The 24,982-nt window shown below is 34.5% G+C and overlaps 1 protein-coding gene and 2 long non-coding RNA genes across 4 annotated transcripts in view; all 3 read left to right on the top strand.

The window, feature by feature from the left end:
• LOC144963308 (uncharacterized) overlaps positions 1–18,174 on the top strand; it is a 112,631-nt gene extending 94,457 nt beyond the window's left edge. The window contains exon 5 of the long non-coding RNA XR_013643604.1: positions 17,955–18,174. This is a non-coding gene — a long non-coding RNA (uncharacterized LOC144963308). The remainder of the gene's footprint in view (positions 1–17,954) is intronic.
• Positions 2,298–12,113, top strand: LOC144963287 (uncharacterized). Of its 2 annotated transcripts, XM_078897175.1 has the most exons (6): positions 2,298–2,336; positions 2,668–2,842; positions 3,265–3,351; positions 4,515–4,576; positions 5,394–5,610; positions 7,551–12,113. In XM_078897175.1, exons 2-6 carry the CDS (start codon positions 2,779–2,781, stop codon positions 9,563–9,565), a joined length of 2,445 nt encoding a protein of 814 aa, XP_078753301.1. In that variant the 5' UTR covers positions 2,298–2,336; positions 2,668–2,778; the 3' UTR covers positions 9,566–12,113. The 2 variants fall into 2 exon arrangements, with proteins under 2 accessions (XP_078753301.1, XP_078753300.1); XM_078897174.1 differs by lacking the exon at positions 2,298–2,336 and having other exon boundaries at positions 2,343–2,842.
• A 417-nt stretch (positions 18,175–18,591) lies between the features above and the next one.
• Positions 18,592–21,151, top strand: LOC144965598 (uncharacterized). Its single transcript, XR_013644067.1, has 2 exons — positions 18,592–18,694; positions 19,504–21,151. It is a non-coding gene; the product is annotated as an uncharacterized LOC144965598 (long non-coding RNA).
• Positions 21,152–24,982: the final 3,831 nt, after the last annotated feature.

Raw genomic sequence — 24,982 nt, 5'->3', positions numbered from 1 at the left:
CAATGATGCACCACACCACAAGGCGAGCCTCTTTTTTTAAAATATTCATTTTATTTTATTTATACAAAATTGCATTTAGTGTGTCCATATTAAATGTTAAGAAATAATATGAAATTGAATGTAAGCTTCAATTTTCTTACAAGACAGATCAAATGAACGTTTCGGGTTTCCCCTTTATCAACAAAACAGGATGAATGAAACGCTACAGATTAATGAGATAATGTGGTAGTGGCGTTGTTACGATGAATTAACAAAACATTGGTTGACAGAAAGTATTGTTACTCCTTTGTAAGGAAGCACACATTAAAATAGAATGATAGATATTTCTAAAAGGGGCGCAATTAATTAAGTAATGTAAATGTTGCTGCTCGAAGCTCGAAGAAATAAATAATAATGTGAAATTGAATGTAAGCTTCAATTTAATTACAAAAACAGATCAAATGAACGTTTCGGGTTTCAACTTTATCAACAAAACAGGATGAATGAAACCACAGATGGATGAGATGATGTGGTAGTGGCGTAATTAAGATGAATAAACAAAACATTGGTTGGCAACAACGCCACTACCACATCATCTCATCCATCTGCGATGTTTCATTCATCCTGTTTTGTTGATAAAGGGGAAACCCGAAACGTTCATTTGATCTGTTTTTGTAATTAAATTGAAGCTTACATTCAATTTCACATTATGAGCAATTAATTAAGTGAAAAGAGGGGAAGCGGAGAGGAACTGTCTAATGCAATTTAGAAAGTTAAATGTTATATCAAGAGTGAAGTGTTTCGCAAAAATATTGTTTTGTGTGACAGTTGACCGTAAACAAAAGAGATTTTAGGTTGGGTATGTGGCGACGTGTAGCCTACATATTCAGGTGAACGCAATTATAGGCTTTATTTAACATTGACTTGATGGACGATATTTCGCATTGGTTTGAGAGTATTTCCTTTACAACAATGAGCCCATAACGATTCAGGTTATCAGACCTATAATGTGCACGTCGGTGGAAGGTAGTAGTAGTAGTAGTAGTAGTAGTAGTAGTAGTAGTAGTAGTAGTAGTAGTAGTAGTAGTAGTAGTAGTAGTAGTAGTAGTAGTTGTTGTTGTTGTAGTAGTAGTAGTAGTAGTAGTAGTAGTAGTAGTAGTAGTAGTAGTAGTAGTAGTAGTAGTAGTAGTAGTAGTAGTAGTAGCGTATGGCTACACCTCCAAATTTCATTTCGTCAACCCAGCTTCTAAAGTCTTCCTCCGCCCTAAGGACGGTCCCGTATCCACCTTCAAGTTTAGTAACTGGACAGTGAGGGACGATGTGATCGCTGGTCTCCGGGGCTGCCTGACATTTCCGGCAGGTGTCACTGTTTCTAAGTTTCCATCTGCACATATTATTTTATGCAGTTCTGCCATGTCCAGTTAAGAGACGATTTGAGGAAACCCAGTATTTCCTGGCGTTATGAAATGCAGGCACTCTTTAAGTTGGATCTTTTATGATGTTTCTTCCTCTTGGTGTTTCCCTGTTCCACATTTCCCTCCAGGTGGAATATTAACAATAATATCTTAGTGTAAATATCAAATTGAGACATTAGAGAGAAGGCACTGGTATAAGATAAAGATCTGAAAAAGTGTATGTGAAACAGTAAGCAGTGGCGGTTCTAGCCTATTTACAGTGGTTGGGCAAAGAGGATTCGGTCATATATATATATATATTATATATATATATATATATATATATATATATATATATATGTATTAATACCGGATAGGGAGACTTTTGGTACCCCTATTAGTTCATTTTACAGTACTTTACCAATAGGGAGACCAAAATCCGGTCCCCCTATTGATTTGACCTCTAGCACATTCACTTTTCTATTTTTAGTTTAAAGTTGTCAACCCAACCGTCAAGGATATATAATTGTAAATCATAGTATTGAAGTTATTTGTTAAACACCACAGTAAGAAGAGTTATGCCTAAATTTTCACGTTGGTCAATAAGGTGACCGCCTGAAAAAAGTACAATAGGGGTACCAGTGTTTTCATCGATATATTTCAATAGTGAGGCAATATATCTTTCCGAAATTTTCTCTAAAATTCTAGAGCATTATATGGATTTTTATAGTAATGAAAACCTAATATAAAATTGTGTGAAAGTTGATGAACTGAGGAATGAACAAGATATACGAATTATAATCTATTTTTAGAAACAGATTTATCGAATCTTGGTCCGGATTCTTATCTTGGTGACAAGAGACAAGCAAACATAGTAACTCTTTTTTTCGTGAAACGTATGTTTAGTCAATTTCGCGCATAAAGAGGCACTCGGCACTCACTCACTCCGCAAGTCAGTAGTAGGTGGTTATCAGTTATCAGCTTTAATTCTTAGTCAAACGCTTCATCAAACCCATTATTGAGTAGCATGTTGATGCCTGATGCCAGTTGAAGCCATCTCGACGTCGTGAAATGGAGCATCTTCTGTCATAGCAGTAGAATCGTCAGATGCCGCATTTAAATCCTCCATTCCAGGCGTTGCTGTTGCCATATCGATCTTCGAAATGATTTGGTCTAGACGTCAAGTTGACCCGTTCTATGTCTGAAGAGATTTTAAAGTGGAATACCTAACATTATATCTTGATCTACAAAAGAGTCTTTTTAAATGAACCGCTGTGTTTCTATATTTTTCAAGAACCAATGATTATCTGATAACAACTGACTTGCGGAGAGAGTGGCCGACGGACGTCCTCTCTATAGCCGCAAGTATTTTTTCGTCACTTGCTGAGTTCCAAACTAGACGTCTATGGCATCGTGGGGTAAATTGATGCTGGAGGCATCATTGAAGAGACACCGAGATAATTTAAATGGTAAGTTATTGGCCATTCTTATTACATCACTGTTGATTTAAGATTTTCAATAGGGTAGACATCACAATCACACACACACCGATTGATGATTGTCACTTGTCAGTCAGTCATTTGGAAGTGGAGTCAGATAATTCGGGAACTTCTGTAGACTGTAGATTCACACTAGTGAGTAAGATCTGTCGTTTACTACTACTACTACTACTACTACCACTACTACTTTTAGTTTTAGCTTTATCCAACTCAACACTTCTCGTGTTTATTTTATTTTGGCAAAACTAGAATGGATTTTTGAAAAGAATATAAAATAATTTAAACTTAAACCTGTCTTTGCATCTTGCTTTATGCATACAGTATGCCATATCACAGCCATCACAAAATCATAGTTTAATGTTGAGAATATGCTATTTCTTTTGTAACTTCAGATCAGAGAGATTTGAGCTTTAAAAATCCTGAAAAATGTCTTGCTGTCAATCCAGACAACCCTTTTGATGTGATCTATGATGTTAATGGTAAGAATGTAATTTGATGAGGAAATGAATAACATTTAGGTACACATAGTTTGCTTTTTTTTTTTTTTTTTTTTGAGTCATGATGTGTAATACTATTACAGTCCACTCCGGATAATTGCAACTCGTTTAATCGCAACTTTCGGTTAATCACAATATTTCCTAAGCAATGGAAATAATTCTATATAAAAGTCACTGGTTAATTGCAACAAACTTCGGTTTTTTAAAAAGTGGTAAATTCAAGAAATCAAACAGTATATCATGATTAAATTTCATCATGGATGAAATCGTGACAGGTTGAAGAATCGAGAGTGAGCAGGATTTAATGCTACAGTAGTGTGTCACCACTCTGTTAGAGTCGAAAGAGGGCGGGGCTCTGCAGTATGGGTTTGTGACGTCATCGGTGGCCATTAAATAGAAGAGGGGTGGGGCTGGTCATAATCTTGACAACAGGTTATAAATGACAGTTATAAAGAGAGACTGAGCGATATCCTTTGTTTTAGGATTAACAACTGTGCATTGTGACCAACGAGTTTGGTGAGAGCTTATTGTCTCTCATTAAGGCTAATCTCTTTAACTCTGACAAATGTTGAATTGTTGAGAAAAAAGATTGAAACTTCTTCCAATCTGAATAAGATATCGGCTTGCTTCATAGCTGCTTTTGGTTGACAAATCTACACGGGGCTGCCATATGGTTTTTGTTTCAATCAAATTGCTCTGTATGTGGTGGACTAAGAATATTATTTACTGGTTTGAGTTGACAATAAATGTGTAAAATGTTGAAATAGTGGACAGGAAACTGAATTTCGGTTAATCCCAACATTTTCGATGATCCCAAGGTATTGCGATTATCCTAAGTGGACTGTACCTGAATCTTGAACGAAAAACTATCATATGGATATGATTATAGACAGATTGGTTTCTGGAATTATATTTCCGTCCTCCCTTGCCAACTCTGACGTTCTTGAAATTTAAAAGAAAATAGCCAGAAGGTTTCGGACTTAATTTTCTTTTTTTTTCCAAAGGACAATAGTCATAAGGTAAATAATTTTTAAAAAATCCTTTTACAGCACAAGATGGCATGATTTTTTGTTTAAGAGTTTAGAGAAAAACTTGCACATGATAGTCTTCAGCTTTTTTTTTTGTTGTTTTTATTTTCTATATAGACTCCAACTCAGAGCCTGAAAGTGATGCAGAACAAAGTTCCATATCACATGATTCATTTGTGGTAAGTATGTACATTAAAATAAAATCATAACATTTGTATAGCGTTTATCCACAGTTGGCACCATGCTCAAAATGCTTCACATCAACATATTTTGTGGTGGACAAAACACATTTGCCACAAAAGATGAGACCTGCAGTCTGTTAGGCGCAATACAATATTTCAGGACAAGGACAACACTGTTTTACACCAGTGAGATCTCCTAGTTTTTTGTTGTTAAAAATTTTTCTTTGCAGTGGACTTCGCCAACAATAACACTATTTTAAACCTTCCTCGTTATATTTTGAAGTGATATTCATTGATGAGCCATTCACATTTGAAGTCGTTTGTTTTTTTATTTGACAAAATGTGAAAATGATGCGTTTCCAGGAAAAATTAAAATAGCTTCTGTTGGGATTATACTTTTGATCTCGCATTTTGTCCAAATTCTCTTGCATCGTAATGTTTATCAACTTTTTTTGTTAACTATATTGCAGTTGCAAGGTTAGGAAGTTCATATTGTTGCAATGACAACCGTTTATATGTCCAGAATCGTAGTGATATAAAAAATTGTTTTGTAGTTGTTGGTCCTGGTGTAGGATTTAAAGAGTTGGTTAAAAACGGTTTACTGAAACCCTGGTTGGTGTATCTATATTTATCCAAGCACAGTTGAACATATTAAATACTTAGACAATATGTCTGCCTTTCTCAACTCTTTTTTATTATACTTGCATTATTAACCAGCTAATTGTTTAGTTGGATTATTAAACAATGGCTCTTCATGTTTATTGTCAACATGAATAAATTGATTGATCTGTCATCTTTTCCACAAAATATACAGGGTCCCGATTTTGTTGCTGACTCCGAGTCTGATTCCTCTACGTACTCTGTGAGGTACCCAATGCTGAGTACATCATTGTCTTTGGAACCTAGTGCTCATTCCCCAACTCAGTCAGAGCCTCATCCACAACTATCACAGACTGAACCTCGTTGCCAGTCTGGGACCCAGGTTCAACCCGAATGCTATACACTTGCAAACCAACGTGTTACGTGCAATGGTGAGTCATTTTTTTGTCATTCTTCTCCTTTGATATTTGTGGGATCAATTTTAATTTACCCATTCCTTTTAAAAGAAAACTTCCACCCCCTCCATGGTGCTGCATTTGTGTTATTGCATTTTTTTTCTGTTTTGGCAGTGCTGCGTCGCAAAATACGCTACCATTTACATAACAAGCACAAATCCAAATTTGATAGGGTGGACATCTTAGAATCTGAAACCCCAATGTGTGAGTGATATCAGTGAAACCAGCCATAAAAATGTTCATGTTTATTTTATTGGGGTTTTTTTTTGTCTGTAATAGACTTAAATTGCTTGTATTGTAAGTGTTAAAATGGTTTTTTTGTTACAACCCATCTATATATTAAAACTGTTTCTTTGTATTTCTATGATGCTTAAGGCTTTTTTTCACAGACCAGCTGGAAACTTAACGAGAATCAGAGTAGATAACATTTTTATTAATCTTGCAACCTAAACAGTATATGATGATTGGGAGCATTTAAAGAAAAGCACATTTTCTTTTTAATTTGTCGGTACTAAAATTATACTTTGATAATGCCTGCTGTGCTACAAACCCTTTTGACTTCCAGGTTCAATATTTTTCTTTATTCTAAAATTCTTGGGTTTCCTTTCAATGACAACTGAGATCATTAAAATTCAGCTCACAACATGATGTGTGTAGATTTGATGAAAACATATGTTCGAGTTGAGAAGCAGTGTTCACGAACTTGCTGATCGTTTTTACTAGCATTTATTTTCCTAACTTACCTGTATCAATTAACAAAGGCAAGACTCAAATATTTTCTATCTGAACAGTGTGTTTGTTATTGAAATATTTCCGGCATATACATGTCATATTTCATTCCCACAAAATATAAATCAGGATTAAGTTGTCTGGGCATCAGCATCGTTCAGGCAGTTGGGGGGAAGTCTTTAAGGAATTAATGAAGCCGATGCTCAACCGGTCTGGAGGACGTTTGATTGATGTCGGCTGTTTGTTCTGCCAGCCGGTGATGTTTTCTCACTCCCTCAATGACAAAGAAAGTCATTGTTATGACTATGAACTATAGTCTATTATTACTTTTGTTACTATATTAATTGTTACTTATAGCCGCTACTGTTATTATTATTATTATTATTATTATTATTATTATTATTATTATTATTATTATTATTATTATTATTATTATTATTATTATTATTATTATTATTATTATTATTATTATGATATTGCCTTCATTGCATTCTATTACTATTATTGATATAATTAATTTCTGATTGTTGTAAATAATTTATGTGAATTGAATTTTGTCGATTGGCCAAGGGCCTACAATAAACTTAAATGAAATGTTAGTCTTTGGATAGGACTTGGGTCTATTCTTGATTGCTTTTCCGCCTGGGTCGAGTGAAGCATTTGGAGTAAATTTTGTTGCTCAACGTAAAAAACATGACGCTTACCATTCCGCTGATACTGATACCTCCAAGGGGTGGTTGGGGAAAAACCTAAAATTCTTTTGACATTCTGTCTGATTTTTCGCTGAAACAACAAAGGACAATCTATGTATTCAGATGAGACTTCAATGTGTTACTATTCCGATTTATGTTCATATTTTGATTATAATGAAGAGGGAACCCTGAACCCAGTGAAGTGGGTGGATTGATCTATTTATTTCTATTTCAAAACAAAAATATGGCGTCTTTTCACTGGATTTGTTATGTGGCAGAGGTCTCCACAAATCTAACATACCTCTTCCAAAGGAATAGATGGTAGAAAAGTATATAACAAGAAGGAATTATGACAGTTACTTGTCCAGGCCTTAAATATTTGGAATGCTATTCCTCTCTATCGCTGTCATGTAGCTGATGTGCATATGATCTGTCTATTGATTTATTTTCATAGTTCATAGCATGATGTGCTTTATTTTCTTCTTTTTTTTCCAGAGAAATACAAAAAGCCAAGGAGACCCTGTCCATACTGTGGACAGTTGCAAACAAAACTCTCAAGGCATTTGATGAGGAAACACAAAGATGAGACAGAAGTTACAGAGGCCATGAAACAGCCTGTAAAGGAAAGGGATAGAACAATGGATTATCTCAAGAAAAAGGGCATTTTTTATTCAAACACTAGAAACAATTCAATAGTTATGCGTGAGAGAGCACAAGGGTCACATGAAGTTGTTATGTGTGCTGGCTGTAAGGGGTTTTACTCTGGACGAAGGGTTTATGAACACAAAAAGAAATGTAGTACTGAGCATGCTCTGTGTACTGGGGTTGTAAAATTTTATCCCGTGGCTCCCAATGCAAGTAAAGAAATAAAGGAGAATATTCTTGACAAATTTCGGAATGATGAAGTGGGAAATTTGTGTCGATCAGACAAAGCTATAGTATTGTTAGGAACAAAATTGTGGAGTAAAAGTTCAAAGAAGGAGAGAAAAGTTATAATGAGTGATTTACGCATCTTAGGAAATTTGATTTTAAAAACTAGGAAGAGAACGAATCAACCTTCTTTCTCTGGAGAGGACGTGGTGAAGCGTTGTAACTTTAATGAAATATCGCAAACCATTTCTGAAATGACTTTGAAAGAGGATGGGACATTGAAAGCAGGCTTGAAGCTTTCAATTGGATTTATATTGAAAAAGTTAATTAATTTCTTAAAAGGGGAATATATAATGCAAAACAAAATGGAAGAATCCGCAGAGATAGATTTGTTCAAAGCTGTCCTGGATTATAATTGGGATAGTATTTTTTTTACAGCCAGAGTTCAATGTGAAGCAAAGAGAACAAATTTGAGAAAACCCAAAGAGATGCCATTAGAGAATGATATAAAGAAGCTACGGCAATTTATTACTGAAGAGATGGTCCGTATTTGTGAGGATGATTATCAATTATTTGATTCACATATGTTTGTTAGGCTTCGCAATGTCATCGTAGCTAGGCTTACAATGTTTAATGCGAGGAGAGGCGGAGAACCCGCAAGGATGTTGTTAAAAGACTGGAATGATGCAGATTCAGGTGTATGGGTTGATCCCCAGCTTGTACAACATGTCACTGATCCTCTGGAAAAAGCGTTACTTGAGAAGTATAAGCTGGCCTATCAGTCTGGAAAGGGAAGCAAGATGTTGGTCCCTGTGTTGATACCCAATGACACAATTCAGCCTTTAAGGAAACTTGCACAGGAGCGTAAAGCTGTTGATATTTCAGACAACCCATTTCTTTTTCCAAATACAGGAATATCCAAAGATCATGTAAGTGGTTACATTGCCATCAAATATGTCACTTCCTTAGTAAAGGATTTAGAGAAACCCCAGTTGTTAATAGCTGATAAATTCAGGCACCGAGCTTCGACATTATTTGCCTTACTTGATGTCCCACAACACGAGAGAGATGTCTTCTATCGACATATGGGACACAGTGAATCAATCAATCAAAACATTTATCAGTGTCCACTTGCAATACGAGAAATAACAGAAGTTGGTCATTTTTTGGGTCAAATTGATAACTCAGCATCGGTCACTGGGGAAGGAAATTGTAACATTGAAACAAATGACTCTGTAGTGAATAGAGACTCAAATGCAAATTTTGGAACATCCATAGTAACAGCTGCAAATCAAGAAGAAATATTTGATGGTGAAGCAGGAGTGCCAAATCAGCTTACGTGTTCTTCAAAACAAACTGAACCCAAGAGGAATTCAAGCAAAAATCGGAGATACATGTCATGGTCAGATGAGGATACAGATAGAGTCAAGTCATATTTTAAAAACTTTGTCGAAGATGTTTCAGCACATGGTTCAAGGGGATCATTACCTAGAAAGTCTGAAATTATTCTGTTCTTAAAACACCACAGGGTATTTTCACAAAAAGGAATCCCTGAAGGTACACTAATTAGTTTGGTGAAGACAAAGATTTTTAATGAAAGAAATAAATATAGAAGGGAAAGAGCGTTTCAATCGGTGTAATGACAATCATGAATTTGATTTGTATTACATTCATTGTATTGTATAGTGTTATTGACATATTTTGGGGGTTTACAAAAACGTTTTATCTTTATATAGTACAATCTGTTCATCATTGCAATATCCTTTTTTATATTATATGAACATTCATTTGCTCAGCTTGAGAGACAAATGCTTTGTAGAACCATAGCTGCCAACCGTTCTGTTAAAAACGGATTTGTTCCGTATTTGACTTCCTGAGTCCGTAAGTGCTTATTTTTAGTTCAAAATCCGTATTTTGTAATTTTTGACTAATTTGTGGTAAAAAAGCCATGTGAGCCTAATGAATTATTATTATTGATCCATTATTATTACTATTACTACTACTACTATTGTTGTTATTATTATTATCATTATTATTGGTGTCCAGTGAGAGCATAATCTCCATTTGTGTAGCTCTTTAATTTGAATTATGCCTCTAACATAAATGATTTTCAACAATTAAAAAAGTTCCATTCGTTTATATGACGCCTGTATTTTACTCAAACCTTTCATAATGTATTGGAGATTTGCATAGGATATGGATGTTAGCCTCGATATACTTTGAATATTCTAAGACAGTATTGATACTTTCACTATTTGTTACAAATATTATTTTAATTAAGAATAAAATTAAATCCACCTTTTTGATTGGAAGGTATTCAATAAGAAAATCAATTGCTTATATTGATTAAAGATGACAATGATTATTTCCCTTTATTAATTTATGAAATATATAAATTTAATCCCTTTAAAAACATCTTCATCTGATTTTAATTTTTTTTTTTTCAAGCAAGCTTTTGTAACGGTTTAGGTTCAAGAAAAATAAGTATACTCCATTTTTAGGTGTGTTTATCTTGTCAAAGTAAAGAAGTAGGAATTCTCTAATATTTAGAGGTGCATTTTACTATAACTACTATTATAGTATACTACTTAAAGACCATTATGTTGCATGAAAGAAAACATATATGCAATCGTCTACTTTTTATCTGAACTCACCTAATTTTTACCCCAAAACGCCCTCTCAAGTGATGTACCAGGTTGGTAGTTATGCATTTCTAACCATCTTAAGTTATTTCATTTATTTTACAATCGTGCTTCTTGTGTATTGGTCCTTATCAAAGTTGAGGCAGTTGAATTCTTTCTTTATATTGTCCGTTCTGAATTTTGATCTCATTGTGGAAAGCTCCCATAGCGGGCAGGGAGGTACACACTGTGTCTTCTATCCCCTTATATCTGTTTTCCAACATGCTTTCAGTCTTTGTCTTGGAATGAGATTACTTGTTTTTTTCCTGGCCCTCGCCGGAGTCCTAGCTGGGAGGGAAGCAGTCAAATGCATATTTATTGTTTTGGGAGATGATATTTTTTTCCTTGTAAATCATCTCTCTGTTATGTATTATTACTATATTTGTTATTTTTTAATGTATAATGTAAGCATTTGAGTGTGTTCCTCTTTGTTGGATTTTGTTCTTGTGTCCGGATAAGACTTATAGGTGATCTCAAACTTAGTACATTGGTGATACGCTCTTGGAATCTACATCTGATCCCTATTTGTTCCCAGTTCCCCTATGTCTTACTTTCTCTTGGATGCTTCAACTGTAATTCTAGAACTTTTTACTATCCAATTTTCTTCCTTTTTACTGGCGCTGATATAACCTAAATGTGTTGCAAGCGCCGTAAAACCCTTAAAAACAAAACAACAATCATTGTGGAAAGTGTCATTTTAACGATTCAAATGTGCTGGTACTAAACCCGATAATTGAGCAACATTTGGACTAGCCTCTGTCATCTCAAACTTGTTAGTGTTAGTAATAGTAATTAAAAAGGCTGACTTTTATATGTTGCGATTCGATGAAGGGGGGGGGGGGGGGGGGGGGGGGCTTCGGCACACATCGCCCCTCATCCCGGGCAAAATGAGCGTTCCTTATTTTATTTTTGAAAAGTTGGCAGCTATGTAGAACTATCTGAAAGAATCAGATATGGCAGAATAAAAAGTCTTTCTACTAACCCTAACTTAATTGGCCAATGTAGCTTTATGTTCAGCATTTTCTAGATACCTAATGTAAAATTTCACTATTCTTTTTATGATAGTTTTAAGAGTTGCAATCTTTAGAGGGGACTGTCAAGAAATGACACCTCTGTGCATTTAATTTCATTCTTTCTTTATCCCCTCATCCTTAATCAGAATAATAATAATTAATAATGAAAAAAAAATGCAGCAACGACAGCTTAGAACGGCATAAAGTGCTTAAGAATTATTTTTTTTGCATTAAACTTTATTCAAACGATTTTCAACACTTTTGCTTCACAGTTTATGCTTTTTAACAAATGCAATTAAGCAACTTACCAGCAACAACATATTGGTTTGTTATCATTTGAGGGTTTTATCAGTAAAACTGTTTCTATCTTTTTATGTTGCACTGTACACATAGCAAACTTCATGCTTTTATTTGGTGACCAAAGACTTATGTGATACAGTGGATGAATGTTTGTGATGGCTTTTGGAACTGAAATAAACCTGCAATATGATTTGTAGACTTCTATCGTTATGTATCATTTTTCGGTCAAATGTAAATGTAATTTTACACGAGCTTGATGTATCATAAAACCCACAATGAGCTCAACGTGCAGCTGGTAGTAGATTTATATGGACACGAACAACGTTGTTACAATTCAGTAACGTACTCCAATTAACACAAGTGAGACTGTAAATGAGACTTTTACAATGACTCTGCATCGCCACAAATATGGATTCGAACCCTGGCAACTCGGGCGTCAGACGAACTGTCTACCACGAAACCAAAGCAAGCATTGTGCAAGTTAAAGTGAATGAGATGTTGATTGAAGCCGTTCATTGTGTCCATCAGATCTGCTGTCCTATCCATCCAACTCCATTCACTCACTGGGTGGGGTTCCCGACTTCCCATAATGGGCAGGGACGTACTCGTTGCGTCTTCTATCCCCCTATGTCTGTTTTCCAACTTGTTTTCTGTCTTTGTCTCGGGATGGGATGGGATTACTTGGTTTTGTCCAGGACCTGGCTGGGAGGGAAACAGTCAAATGTATAGTTCGAGTTTTGGGAGATTATATTTTTCCCTTGTAAATCATCTGTCTGTTATGCTCTTTATTGTTTTGTTTACATATTATTTATGCTTTGTAAACATTTGAGTGTATCCCTCTTTGTTGGGACCTGTGCTTGTGTCTGAATGAGACGTTTAGGTGATCTCAAACTAAGTACTTTGATAGTGGGCTCTTGGAATCTACTGTTTCCTATTTGAAACAAATCCCCTTTGCCTTACTTTTTCTTGGGTGCTCTAATTGTAGTTCCAGAACTTTTTACTATCCCATTTTCTTCCTTTTTACTGGCGCTGATATGACCTTAATGTGTTGCAAGCGCCGTAAAACCCTTAAAAACAAAACAAAACAAACCAAGTCCATTCAGTGGTATACAACAACAACAAATAAACTCCTCTGCCTGGTCCCTTCTATCTCTGATCTTAACCTGGGTCGTCAGGTTTCTAAAGGGGTCGGGGACTGCAAAAACAATGGCGCACGGAGCAACTGGGAATATTTTTTGCCGTGTTTGAGTCCCAGGTTATTTCCCTGAGCGCCCCTTCTGAGGGATGGACCTTCCCAGGAGTTAGTAAATGCGTTGCTCGGCCACTTCACTCTACGCACACTGGGATAAGCTTCGACACTATGGCCATGAAGCTCTTAATCTTAAGGACTTACTTTATTTTAGACAATTTGGTGGTAGCTCACTTGAAAATGCACTCTTAGGTATACACATATATAAACATATACTGGGCTCCCTAAAAGGGTTTTTTAATGTGGTCTCCCTAAAAACATGTTTTTACCAAATGTCTCCTTAAAGCTACAGAAACACTTAGTAAAACATTAGGGGGACCGAGTAATTTTCTATATACCATTGTGATCATCAAGCATCAGAATTGTGTTCATAAATCATTGTAGGGAATCAAACTATACTCATTTGAACAAAGATTGAACAGTTTAATCAATTTGAACAAGACATATGCTTGGTCCTCCAATTGGTGCATTTCACAGTGGTCACCTTAATAGTGGATTGATACTTATATAAATATATATATATATATATATATATATATATATATATATATATTATATATATATATATATATATATATATATATATATATATATATATATATATATGATATATATTTTTTATTTTTTATTTTTTTGTTTTTTTTTTAATAAAAATTTTTTTTGATTTTTTTTTTCGCCTTTAAACAAAAAATATTTCAACCACCAATAATCACATTCACAATGAAATGACAATACCAGTAGATTTTAATTCTTCCAAACGTAATCAAAAATGAATCACGAAAGAGAATACAACTAAAAAATAAAGCGACGAGACATAATGCGACAACACCTTGACAATACAAGTCCATTTCCTTCACTCGAAAAATTAAAGAGATGCTTTAATCCCTCAACGGCGATATTAATATTGCTTTTACATATTTCTGGTTTTCAGTAGTACGTAGTAACCTTAAAGTTTTCATGGAGAAGCAACAACAGCGATATGACTCGAGTTTCATTCAGAGCTCAAATTGCATAATTTTTACTGCTGTCTTGGTGGTCAGAATGATTGTGCCGGTGGTGGTAGTGGTTGGAATAGTGGTAGCGGTGGTGGTGGTGGTGGAGGAGGAGGAGGAAGACGAGGCGGTGAGGGGTAATTATGGTAGTGGTTTTGGTGGTGCTGTTGGTTAGAATGATAGTTGTGGAGACGATGACGGAAATTGTATGGTGATGTTGATATTGTTTTTATTTCTATTGTTGTACTTGTTGTTAATATTGTTGTTGTTGTTGTTAATGATGATGATGATGATGATGATGATGATGATGATGATGATGATGATGATGATGATGATGATTATGATGACAACGACGATGTCGTCGACAATGATGGTTACCATACGATATTACAAAATTTATTCAATCTTAGGCTTTCGCCAATTAATCATACAATTTGATGACCACATACATGAAAGTGGAAAATAATGGCAAATGGGACCAAACAATAAACTGATACCATTAATAACCACCAAAAAAAAATCAACAATAGTAATACCACCAATACGTACAATAATAATAACAATGATAATAATAATAATAATAATAATAATAATAATAATAACAATAATAATAATAATAATAATAATAATAATAATAATAATAATAATAATAATAATAATATAATTAATAATAATAATAATAATAATAATAATAATAATAATAATAATAATAATAATAATAATAATAATAATAATAATAATAATAATAATAATATTACCATCATCATTACTACTACCACCACCGCTACCACTATACCACCATCACCATCATTATTACGTTTCCAATTATTTTTTCTCGTTTTTTAAAAATTTGATATCTATCAAAACAGACGAAAATTCCGGTGATTTTTTTAAAGGGTAGTTAAAATATCTACGATTTTATTAGCCCTGAAAACTACGATTTTTATTTTCCTATCTAAAGTAGGCAGGTCTGCTATGACAAGTATCAGTATCAGTTCCATAGTCAAAATAAGACAAACAAAAACAACGTTTATTTAATATTAGGCTTTCGCCAATACTTCATACAATATAATTAAGACAAAATAATGTTACCAATCTCTCCTCATGTATTCGTTTGACTATCGTCACAATAATTACCGTGTTATCTTTGCTCCTTACCCAACCAATCCCTTGCTTCCCGCCTCTTCATCGCGAACCATCTTATGTATGTATTAGCTTCAGGACGGGCAAGTACGGAATCTGCCCACCCTTCCGTATTTCCTCTATAACTTAGAATTCAACTATCTCCTTACTCAGAAGAGTATTTCTCGTATACTAATTCAATTGTTGAGAAAACCAAAATGGTGGTTGTATTTTATATATTTATTTAGTCGTGACTTTTGAATAAAAGTGCTTTGTTTTATTAGAGGGAATACAATAGAAAATTACATTGTTTTGCAAAAATATTTAGTCTGGCAATAAAAATACAGCGGTAATTACTTTAAGAATAATATAAAAAAAAAGAATTAACAAATTAATTTGTTAAAAAACAAAACAAAAAACAACAACAAAAAACAACAACAACAACAACAAACAAATAAGAAAACAATTTAAATAAATGAGTTTTGAGAAACACTAAAGAAAACGAGGGGAAAAAAAAGAAATAATTTAAATGGATAAACAAATATATTAAAACAACACAAACTAATACTAAATTGATATAATATTAGTAAATTAATAAATTTAATTCAATACTGGAACCTTCCCAGCACAAGTAAGGCAATAAATAAGAAAAAGTTCGTTTGCCAAAATCTCTATTTAGTGTACACTGGTTAATAAGGTGGGCTCATTTGAATTAGCCCGACCTAGTACTAGAGAGGCCAGACAGCAAAATCACCGTCAGGCGACGTGACGATGAGATGACGATGTGGGCGGAGTGGAGTGGAGTGGTTGGGGGGGGGGGGGGGGGGGGGGGGGTGATAAAAAGAACAGGAGCGTATCCTGGTTTATGTATTACGGGATGCATGGTGATTCGCAATCTATCAAAAATACACACAAATTGATTTCAGTACAAAGTATCAATTTTAAGTAGTAACTTTTGAAATTATCTAATTTAGATTTGATTATTTCGGACCTGGTAATACAGCATATAACTTGAAAAAACAGGCTGGTATTTGCCCACCCTGCCCATTATTACCAGCCGTCCCTGACAGTAAGCATGCCAGACAAAGCAAGAAAGAAAAAAGACAAGGGGAAAAAAATACCCCCAAAAAATCGTTCCTCGACTAGGGACCGAAGTTCGGACCTCTGATTTCCGACAATTCAAGGGGGAAAAAACAGTCCAAAACATCAGTCTTCCACGACCGGGGATCGAATCTCAGACTTCTTGATTACCGGTGTTTTATACAAATTTGTTACAGTGAATGACATAATCAGTCGGATGGTGACAAAGTTTTAACTGAGATATTGCCAAGTTTAGTTAGAAGGTCAATTTTTATAAAAAATGAGATCTTGTCATAAATGATTAAATCAAACATTTTTTTACATCTTCGGGAAAGATCAAAGCGTAATTAATTTCACTTCTAAATATTTTTTACAGCTAGTCAAGTTGAAAAAGTATGAAATTTGAGAAAAGTTGCCGGATACCTTTCCCATACATCTGACCATAACTTCATGAAAAATCATCCGATTTACTTCAATAAATAAAGATTAAAAGTATGTGGGGAGCATATTCTTTCAGAAAATGTAACATATGCAAATCCAAAATTTTCACTATCCGACTGATTATGTCATTTGTTAAGATCTGTATTCTAATGTACCCCAAGCAAAGCTGTTGCCATAAGGATGTTTTAATCATCTCTCGAGTCATTTCGTTTTCACTTTTATTTTCTTTACTTATCTTTTTTTTTTAATTGCTTAATCACCAATTTGTCCGCAGAAAGGATTTGTAGGCGAAATCGGTTTTGAAAAGCGAACAAGGGCATCTAGATGTCTTCTCTTGTCCTCCTCCACCCCCCCCCCTTTCTTTTTTTAAATTAAAAGGTTTGAACGTAACCTCCAACTGAGATTTTTTAAAAAGAATTAATGAATCTGAAAAAAAAAATCAAATACATTCAAAGCCGGTATTTTGAACTCCGCTTTATTGAAACAGTCGCATAATTGAAACGGTCCGTCTGTAACAAAAGTTCATCTTTGTAATTTTTGCTGGTTAATCTGAACGTATACCGGTTAATTGGACGATGTGACCCTCAACAAATGATTTAAGATTTTTTTTTCTCTTTCCGAGTTATCTAAAACATGTGTATTCCCATTGAAAGGAACAGGAATGGAGTCATCCGTATCTTCAAATTTGAAAAAAAAAATACCGAGTCGGTTGAGTATCACCAACCATTCCCTTTAAGATAGTAATGCGCGATAATTTATTCATTTCCCAGTCTTGGTGAGCAACAACTGATTAATGACAGCACAGGTAATGATGCAATGGTTGATTTGATGTTGACGAGGTATGCCGAGTTGACTAAAATTGAATAATTCTTGTTGTGGATTATAGTCGATTCATTTTTAATCTTTTCGAGGTATTGGTTGGTGTAGTGAAAATACAGTGTGAATATGAAGAGGAAGATAAAAGTGTGTTCTCTATTACTGAATATAGATATATTATTATAGCCACTGCAAAAGATATGTGTTTTCTTGATAGGTTGTCCCAACGGAGGCCATAAGCGAAATCGGTTAATTGGAACGCCCTTTAATAAGAACGATTTCTGTGTAAGTGTTGTAAGTGACTTGCACTGTTATCGATCTTCTTCTTCTTCTAGGTTCCATGCCTGGTCCAGGCTTCGGATACTGCATGAATTATCTCTCTCCATTCCTCCCTGTCTCTTGCTTTTTCAAACAGCTCTTGGATTGTTAGGTTGGTGAAGCCCTTCAGTTGGTCTATGAGTGTTTTTCTTTGTCTCCCCCGGGCGCGTTTACCAGGTATTTTTCCACAACTTGCCAGGTATTCATTCTTATCTTTCCTTACTATGTGTCCGAAAAAGGATAGTTGTCGATCCACTATTAAGGGCATTAGTTTCCTTTGTTGGTATGTTTGTTTTAGCACTTCTTCGTTCGTTTTGTGTGCGGTATACGATATTCTCTGCATCCTTCTCAAGCACCACATTTCAAAAGCTTCAATGTTCTTTTGTGTTTCTGCATTTGTAGTCCAGCTTTCGCATCCGTAGAACAAGATTGGCCACACGTAGCACTTCAAGACTCGGAATCTAATCCCGAACGACATCTGTTTGTTTTTCAAAATGTTTCCCAGGTCCATGAAGGCCTGTTTGGCTTGAGTTATTCTTGCTCGTATGTCTCGGTTACATCTTACTGTTATCGATAAAGGACACATAATGCGAAGTTTTCATAACACTTGGCCTCAAGCCTTGTCACGTGCCTAAATTTCATATGACCATTCAAAATACAAAATGGCGTTGACATGTAAACAAATTCTGTTGATGTTGGGAATGCTTATAACTGGAAGTATAAATACAATCACGAAAAAAGCTCAACTTCAGTGCTCGTAAGTGCGATTTATTATGTTGAACAATCAATGTTGTTTGTTTACAAAACGATTACAAACGCTTGAAAAAGCGGACAGTCAATCTCTCGAGTCATAATAATAATAACAAAGGCGAAAGTCAAGATGCAAGAAGTTCGTAGGCAACAACTACAAGTTCAAAGGTTTATATGAGATGAGCATTTTTAAAAAGGTTATCAGCTAATGGATTAAACGAAGATTATTCATCACTCGTATCACCAACGCGTTATATGATTATAACCAATTCAGGCTTCAGGGCGAGCGTTCAATCTAGATAACGATTAGAAGTAAGTTTCAGTTTCAGTTTAGGCAGTGGCAGTGTCTACGTACACGTGTAACCGGGTACCTAGCCTCAGGATCTACGTACATGGTAACTGGTTTGCCGCTACAATACAAGCAATAGATTGACCTCGCTCTGTGTGTGTGTGTGTGTGTGTGTGTGTGTGCGCGCGCGCGTGCACGCACGTGTGTGTGTTATTTTTTAAAATCAAACAATACAACAATGTAAATTTAACCCATTAAAGTTAAAGGCGAGATTCAAGGTTACCGTGTATAAATTAAACCGTGTTCGTAGATCCTGAGGCTAGGTGCCCACCAAACTGCCTAACGTTACCATGTACGTAGACACTCCGTTCAGTTTAAGTTTAGTGAGCAGCAGCAGTGGGAGTCGAATTGTGACCCAACTCGCCCATATAAGAAAGTTGTGATATATCATCGATTTTTTAAAAAATGGTGTTTCCTTTTTTATGCATGAATTCTCAACATGTTCCCTTGTTGTTTCTTTATTTCAGAGTGAAAGGTTATGACTATGGGAATGGAACAGATTCCGATAAAGCTCATAACTTTGACCATCCCTGGTTCCAGACATGGATCATGTTTATTGGTAACCACCGTATCTAAAATAAGATGTTCTAGTGAATCATTTGTATTTTTTTGTTCTTCACAGAATCAAAAATAGTTTAACAAAATTACATATATCTTTTCCATAATAGCATTCCAAATGAGTTAACATTAACATTAACATCTTCATTTTCTATGTAATTCAAAATACAGATGGATGAAATAGATTTTATCGCGCTATGGAATGGAATGGTTCAGTCGGAAGTCATAGGCATTTTTTGGGTTTAGTTTTTTTAGTAGTCATCCGGTATTATTTTTAATTGGTTAATTGTGCGTTAAACCATTTCTTGCTTCAAGTTTTGTTTTGAGCGAAATCACTTGTGTCTTACTTGCCTTGACTTATGCCTCTCAGCTCCTGGCGAAGCATAGGGCCTCAACATCACTCTTCCATCTTCTTCTGTCCTTGGCACAGACCTTTGCCTCACTCCAAGTAAGATTGGAGATGCACAAATCTTAGTGAAGGCTTCGCCTCCAAATCTGTTTTGGACAGCCCCATTTCCTATTGCCCTGCAGGTTCCATTCAAGAGCCTGTTTGGTTATACTACAGGGCTCTTTCTGCAGAGTATGGCCAACCCATCGCCACTTTATGCGTCTGACCTGGACATCCATTTGCTCTTGATTTGTTCTTGTCCAAAGGTCAGTGTTTGGCACTTTGTCAAACCATTTCAACTTGAGATAATAACTAGTGGCAGAAAAAAAAAAAAGAAGATAATGTTATGTTGCCATAAGTAGCAGGTGTATGTTTGCTTGCGCTTCACAAGTGACAATATATAAAGTGAAGATGAAAAAAATGATCGTAAGTTAGATTCAAGACAAAATGTTTTCTCTAATGGTATGATATATTTTTCTAAGAGGACACTGGTAGATTGAAATCTAAATGATACATAATCATAGAAGACAAAAAGAGGAAACTGGTAGATTGAAATCTAAATGATACACAATCATGGAAGTCAAAAAGAGGAAACTGGTAGATTGAAATCTAAATGAGACACAATCATAGAAGACAAAAAGAGGACACTGGTAGATTGAAATCTAAATGATACACAATCATAGAAGACAAAAAGAGGACACTGGTAGATTGAAATCTAAATGATACACAATCATAGAAGACAAAAAGAGGACACTGGTAGATTGAAATCTAAATGATACACAATCATAGAAGACAAAAAGAGGACACTGGTAGATTGAAATCTAAATGATACACAATCATAGAAGACAAAAAGAGGACACTGGTAGATTGAAATCTAAATGATACACAATCATAGAAGACAAAAAGAGGACACTGGTAGATTGAAATCTAAATGATACACAATCATAGAAGACAAAAGAGGACACTGGTAGATTGAAATCTAAATGATACACAATCATAGAAGACAAAAAGAGGACACTGGTAGATTGAAATCTAAATGATACACAATCATAGAAGACGAAAAGAGGACACTGGTGGATTGAAATCTAAATGATACACAATCATAGAAGACAAAAAGAGGACACTGGTAGATTGAAATCTAAATGATACACAATCATAGAAGACAAAAAGAGGACACTGGTAGATTGAAATCTAAATGATACACAATCATAGAAGACAAAAAGAGGACACTGGTAGATTGAAATCTAAATGATACACAATCATAGAAGACAAAAAGAGGACACTGGTGGATTGAAATCTAAATGATACATAATCATAGAAGACAAAAAGAGGACACTGGTAGATTGAAATCTAAATGATACACAATCATAGAAGACAAAAAGAGGACACTGGTAGATTGAAATCTAAATGATACACAATCATAGAAGACAAAAAGAGGACACTGGTAGATTGAAATCTAAATGATACACAATCATAGAAGACAAAAAGAGGACACTGGTAGATTGAAATCTAAATGATACACAATCATAGAAGACAAAAAGAGGACACTGGTAGATTGAAATCTAAATGATACACAATCATAGAAGACAAAAAGAGGACACTGGTAGATTGAAATCTAAATGATACACAATCATAGAAGACAAAAAGAGGACACTGGTAGATTGAAATCTAAATGATACACAATCATAGAAGACAAAAAGAGGACACTGGTAGATTGAAATCTAAATGATACATAATCATAGAAGACAAAAAGAGGACACTGGTAGATTGAAATCTAAATGAGACATAATCGTAGAAGACAAAAAGAGGACACTGGTAGATTGAAATCTAAATGATACACAATCATAGAAGACAAAAAGAGGACACTGGTAGATTGAAATCTAAATGATACACAATCATAGAAGACAAAAAGAGGACACTGGTGGATTGAAATCTAAATGATACACAATCATAGAAGACAAAAAGAAGACACTGGTAGATTGAAATCTAAATGAGACACAATCATAGAAGACAAAAAGAGGACACTGGTAGATTGAAATCTAAATGATACATAATCATAGAAGACAAAAAGAGGAAACTGGTAGATTGAAATCTAAATGATACACAATCATAGAAGACAAAAAGAGGACACTGGTAGATTGAAATCTAAATGAGACATAATCATAGAAGACAAAAAGAGGACACTGGTAGATTGAAATCTAAATGATACACAATCATAGAAGACAAAAAGAGGACACCCTGTAGATTGAAATCTAAATGATACACAATCATAGAAGACAAAAAGAGGACACTGGTAGATTGAAATCTAAATGATACACAATCATAGAAGACAAAAAGAGGACACTGGTAGATTGAAATCTAAATGATACACAATCATAGAAGACAAAAAGAGGACACTGGTGGATTGAAATCTAAATGATACACAATCATAGAAGACAAAAAGAGGACACTGGTAGATTGAAATCTAAATGAGACACAATCATAGAAGACAAAAAGAGGACACTGGTAGATTGAAATCTAAATGATACATAATCATAGAAGACAAAAAGAGGAAACTGGTAGATTGAAATCTAAATGATACACAATCATAGAAGACAAAAAGAGGACACTGGTAGATTGAAATCTAAATGAGACATAATCATAGAAGACAAAAAGAGGACACTGGTAGATTGAAATCTAAATGATACACAATCATAGAAGACAAAAAGAGGACACTGGTAGATTGAAATCTAAATGATACACAATCATAGAAGACAAAAAGAGGACACTGGTAGATTGAAATCTAAATGATACACAATCATAGAAGACAAAAAGAGGACACTGGTAGATTGAAATCTAAATGATACACAATCATAGAAGACAAAAAGAGGACACTGGTAGATTGAAATCTAAATAATACACAATCATAGAAGACAAAAAGAGGACACTGGTAGATTGAAATCTAAATGATACACAATCATAGAAGACAAAAAGAGGACACTGGTAGATTGAAATCTAAATGATACACAATCATAGAAGACAAAAAGAGGACACTGGTAGATTGAAAACTAAATGATACACAATCATAGAAGACAAAAAGAGGACACTGGTAGATTGAAATCTAAATGATACACAATCATAGAAGACAAAAAGAGGACACTGGTGGATTGAAATCTAAATGATACACAATCATAGAAGACAAAAAGAGGACACTGGTAGATTGAAATCTAAATGATACACAATCATAGAAGACAAAAAGAGGACACTGGTAGATTGAAATCTAAATGATACACAATCATAGAAGACAAAAAGAGGACACTGGTAGATTGAAATCTAAATGATACACAATCATAGAAGACAAAAAGAGGACACTGGTAGATTGAAATCTAAATGATACACAATCATAGAAGACAAAAAGAGGACACTGGTAGATTGAAATCTAAATGATACACAATCATAGAAGACAAAAAGAGGACACTGGTAGATTGAAATCTAAATGATACAAAATCATAGAAGACAAAAAGAGGACACTGGTAGATTGAAATCTAAATGATACACAATCATAGAAGACAAAAAGAGGACACTGGTAGATTGAAATCTAAATGATACATAATCATAGAAGACAAAAAGAGGACACTGGTAGATTGAAATCTAAATGAGACATAATCGTAGAAGACAAAAAGAGGACATTGGTAGATTGAAATCTAAATGATACACAATCATAGAAGACAAAAAGAGGACACTGGTAGATTGAAATCTAAATGATACATAATCATAGAAGACAAAAAGAGGACACTGGTAGATTGAAATCTAAATGATACACAATCATAGAAGACAAAAAGAGGACACTGGTGGATTGAAATCTAAATGATACACAATCATAGAAGACAAAAAGAGGACACTGGTAGATTGAAATCTAAATGAGACACAATCATAGAAGACAAAAAGAGGACACTGGTAGATTGAAATCTAAATGATACATAATCATAGAAGACAAAAAGAGGAAACTGGTAGATTGAAATCTAAATGATACACAATCATAGAAGACAAAAAGAGGACACTGGTAGATTGAAATCTAAATGAGACATAATCATAGAAGACAAAAAGAGGACACTGGTAGATTGAAATCTAAATGATACACAATCATAGAAGACAAAAAGAGGACACTGGTAGATTGAAATCTAAATGATACACAATCATAGAAGACAAAAAGAGGACACTGGTAGATTGAAATCTAAATGATACACAATCATAGAAGACAAAAAGAGGACACTGGTAGATTGAAATCTAAATGATACACAATCATAGAAGACAAAAAGAGGACACTGGTAGATTGAAATCTAAATAATACACAATCATAGAAGACAAAAAGAGGACACTGGTAGATTGAAATCTAAATGATACACAATCATAGAAGACAAAAAGAGGACACTGGTGGATTGAAATCTAAATGATACACAATCATAGAAGACAAAAAGAGGACACTGGTAGATTGAAATCTAAATGAGACACAATCATAGAAGACAAAAAGAGGACACTGGTAGATTGAAATCTAAATGATACATAATCATAGAAGACAAAAAGAGGAAACTGGTAGATTGAAATCTAAATGATACACAATCATAGAAGACAAAAAGAGGACACTGGTAGATTGAAATCTAAATGAGACATAATCATAGAAGACAAAAAGAGGACACTGGTAGATTGAAATCTAAATGATACACAATCATAGAAGACAAAAGAGGACACTGGTAGATTGAAATCTAAATGAGACACAATCATAGAAGACAAAAAGAGGACACTGGTAGATTGAAATCTAAATGATACACAATCATAGAAGACAAAAAGAGGACACTGGTAGATTGAAATCTAAATGATACACAATCATAGAAGACAAAAAGAGGACACTGGTAGATTGAAATCTAAATGATACACAATCATAGAAGACAAAAAGAGGACACTGGTAGATTGAAATCTAAATGATACACAATCATAGAAGACAAAAAGAGGACACTGGTAGA

Source organism: Berghia stephanieae, chromosome 1 (assembly GCF_034508935.2).
Source record: "Berghia stephanieae isolate SIO BIC M18660-M18661 chromosome 1, UCSD_Bste_1.3, whole genome shotgun sequence".
NCBI classification, from domain to species: Eukaryota; Metazoa; Mollusca; class Gastropoda; order Nudibranchia; family Aeolidiidae; genus Berghia; species Berghia stephanieae.
This window is presented reverse-complemented; position numbering and strand designations above follow the sequence as displayed.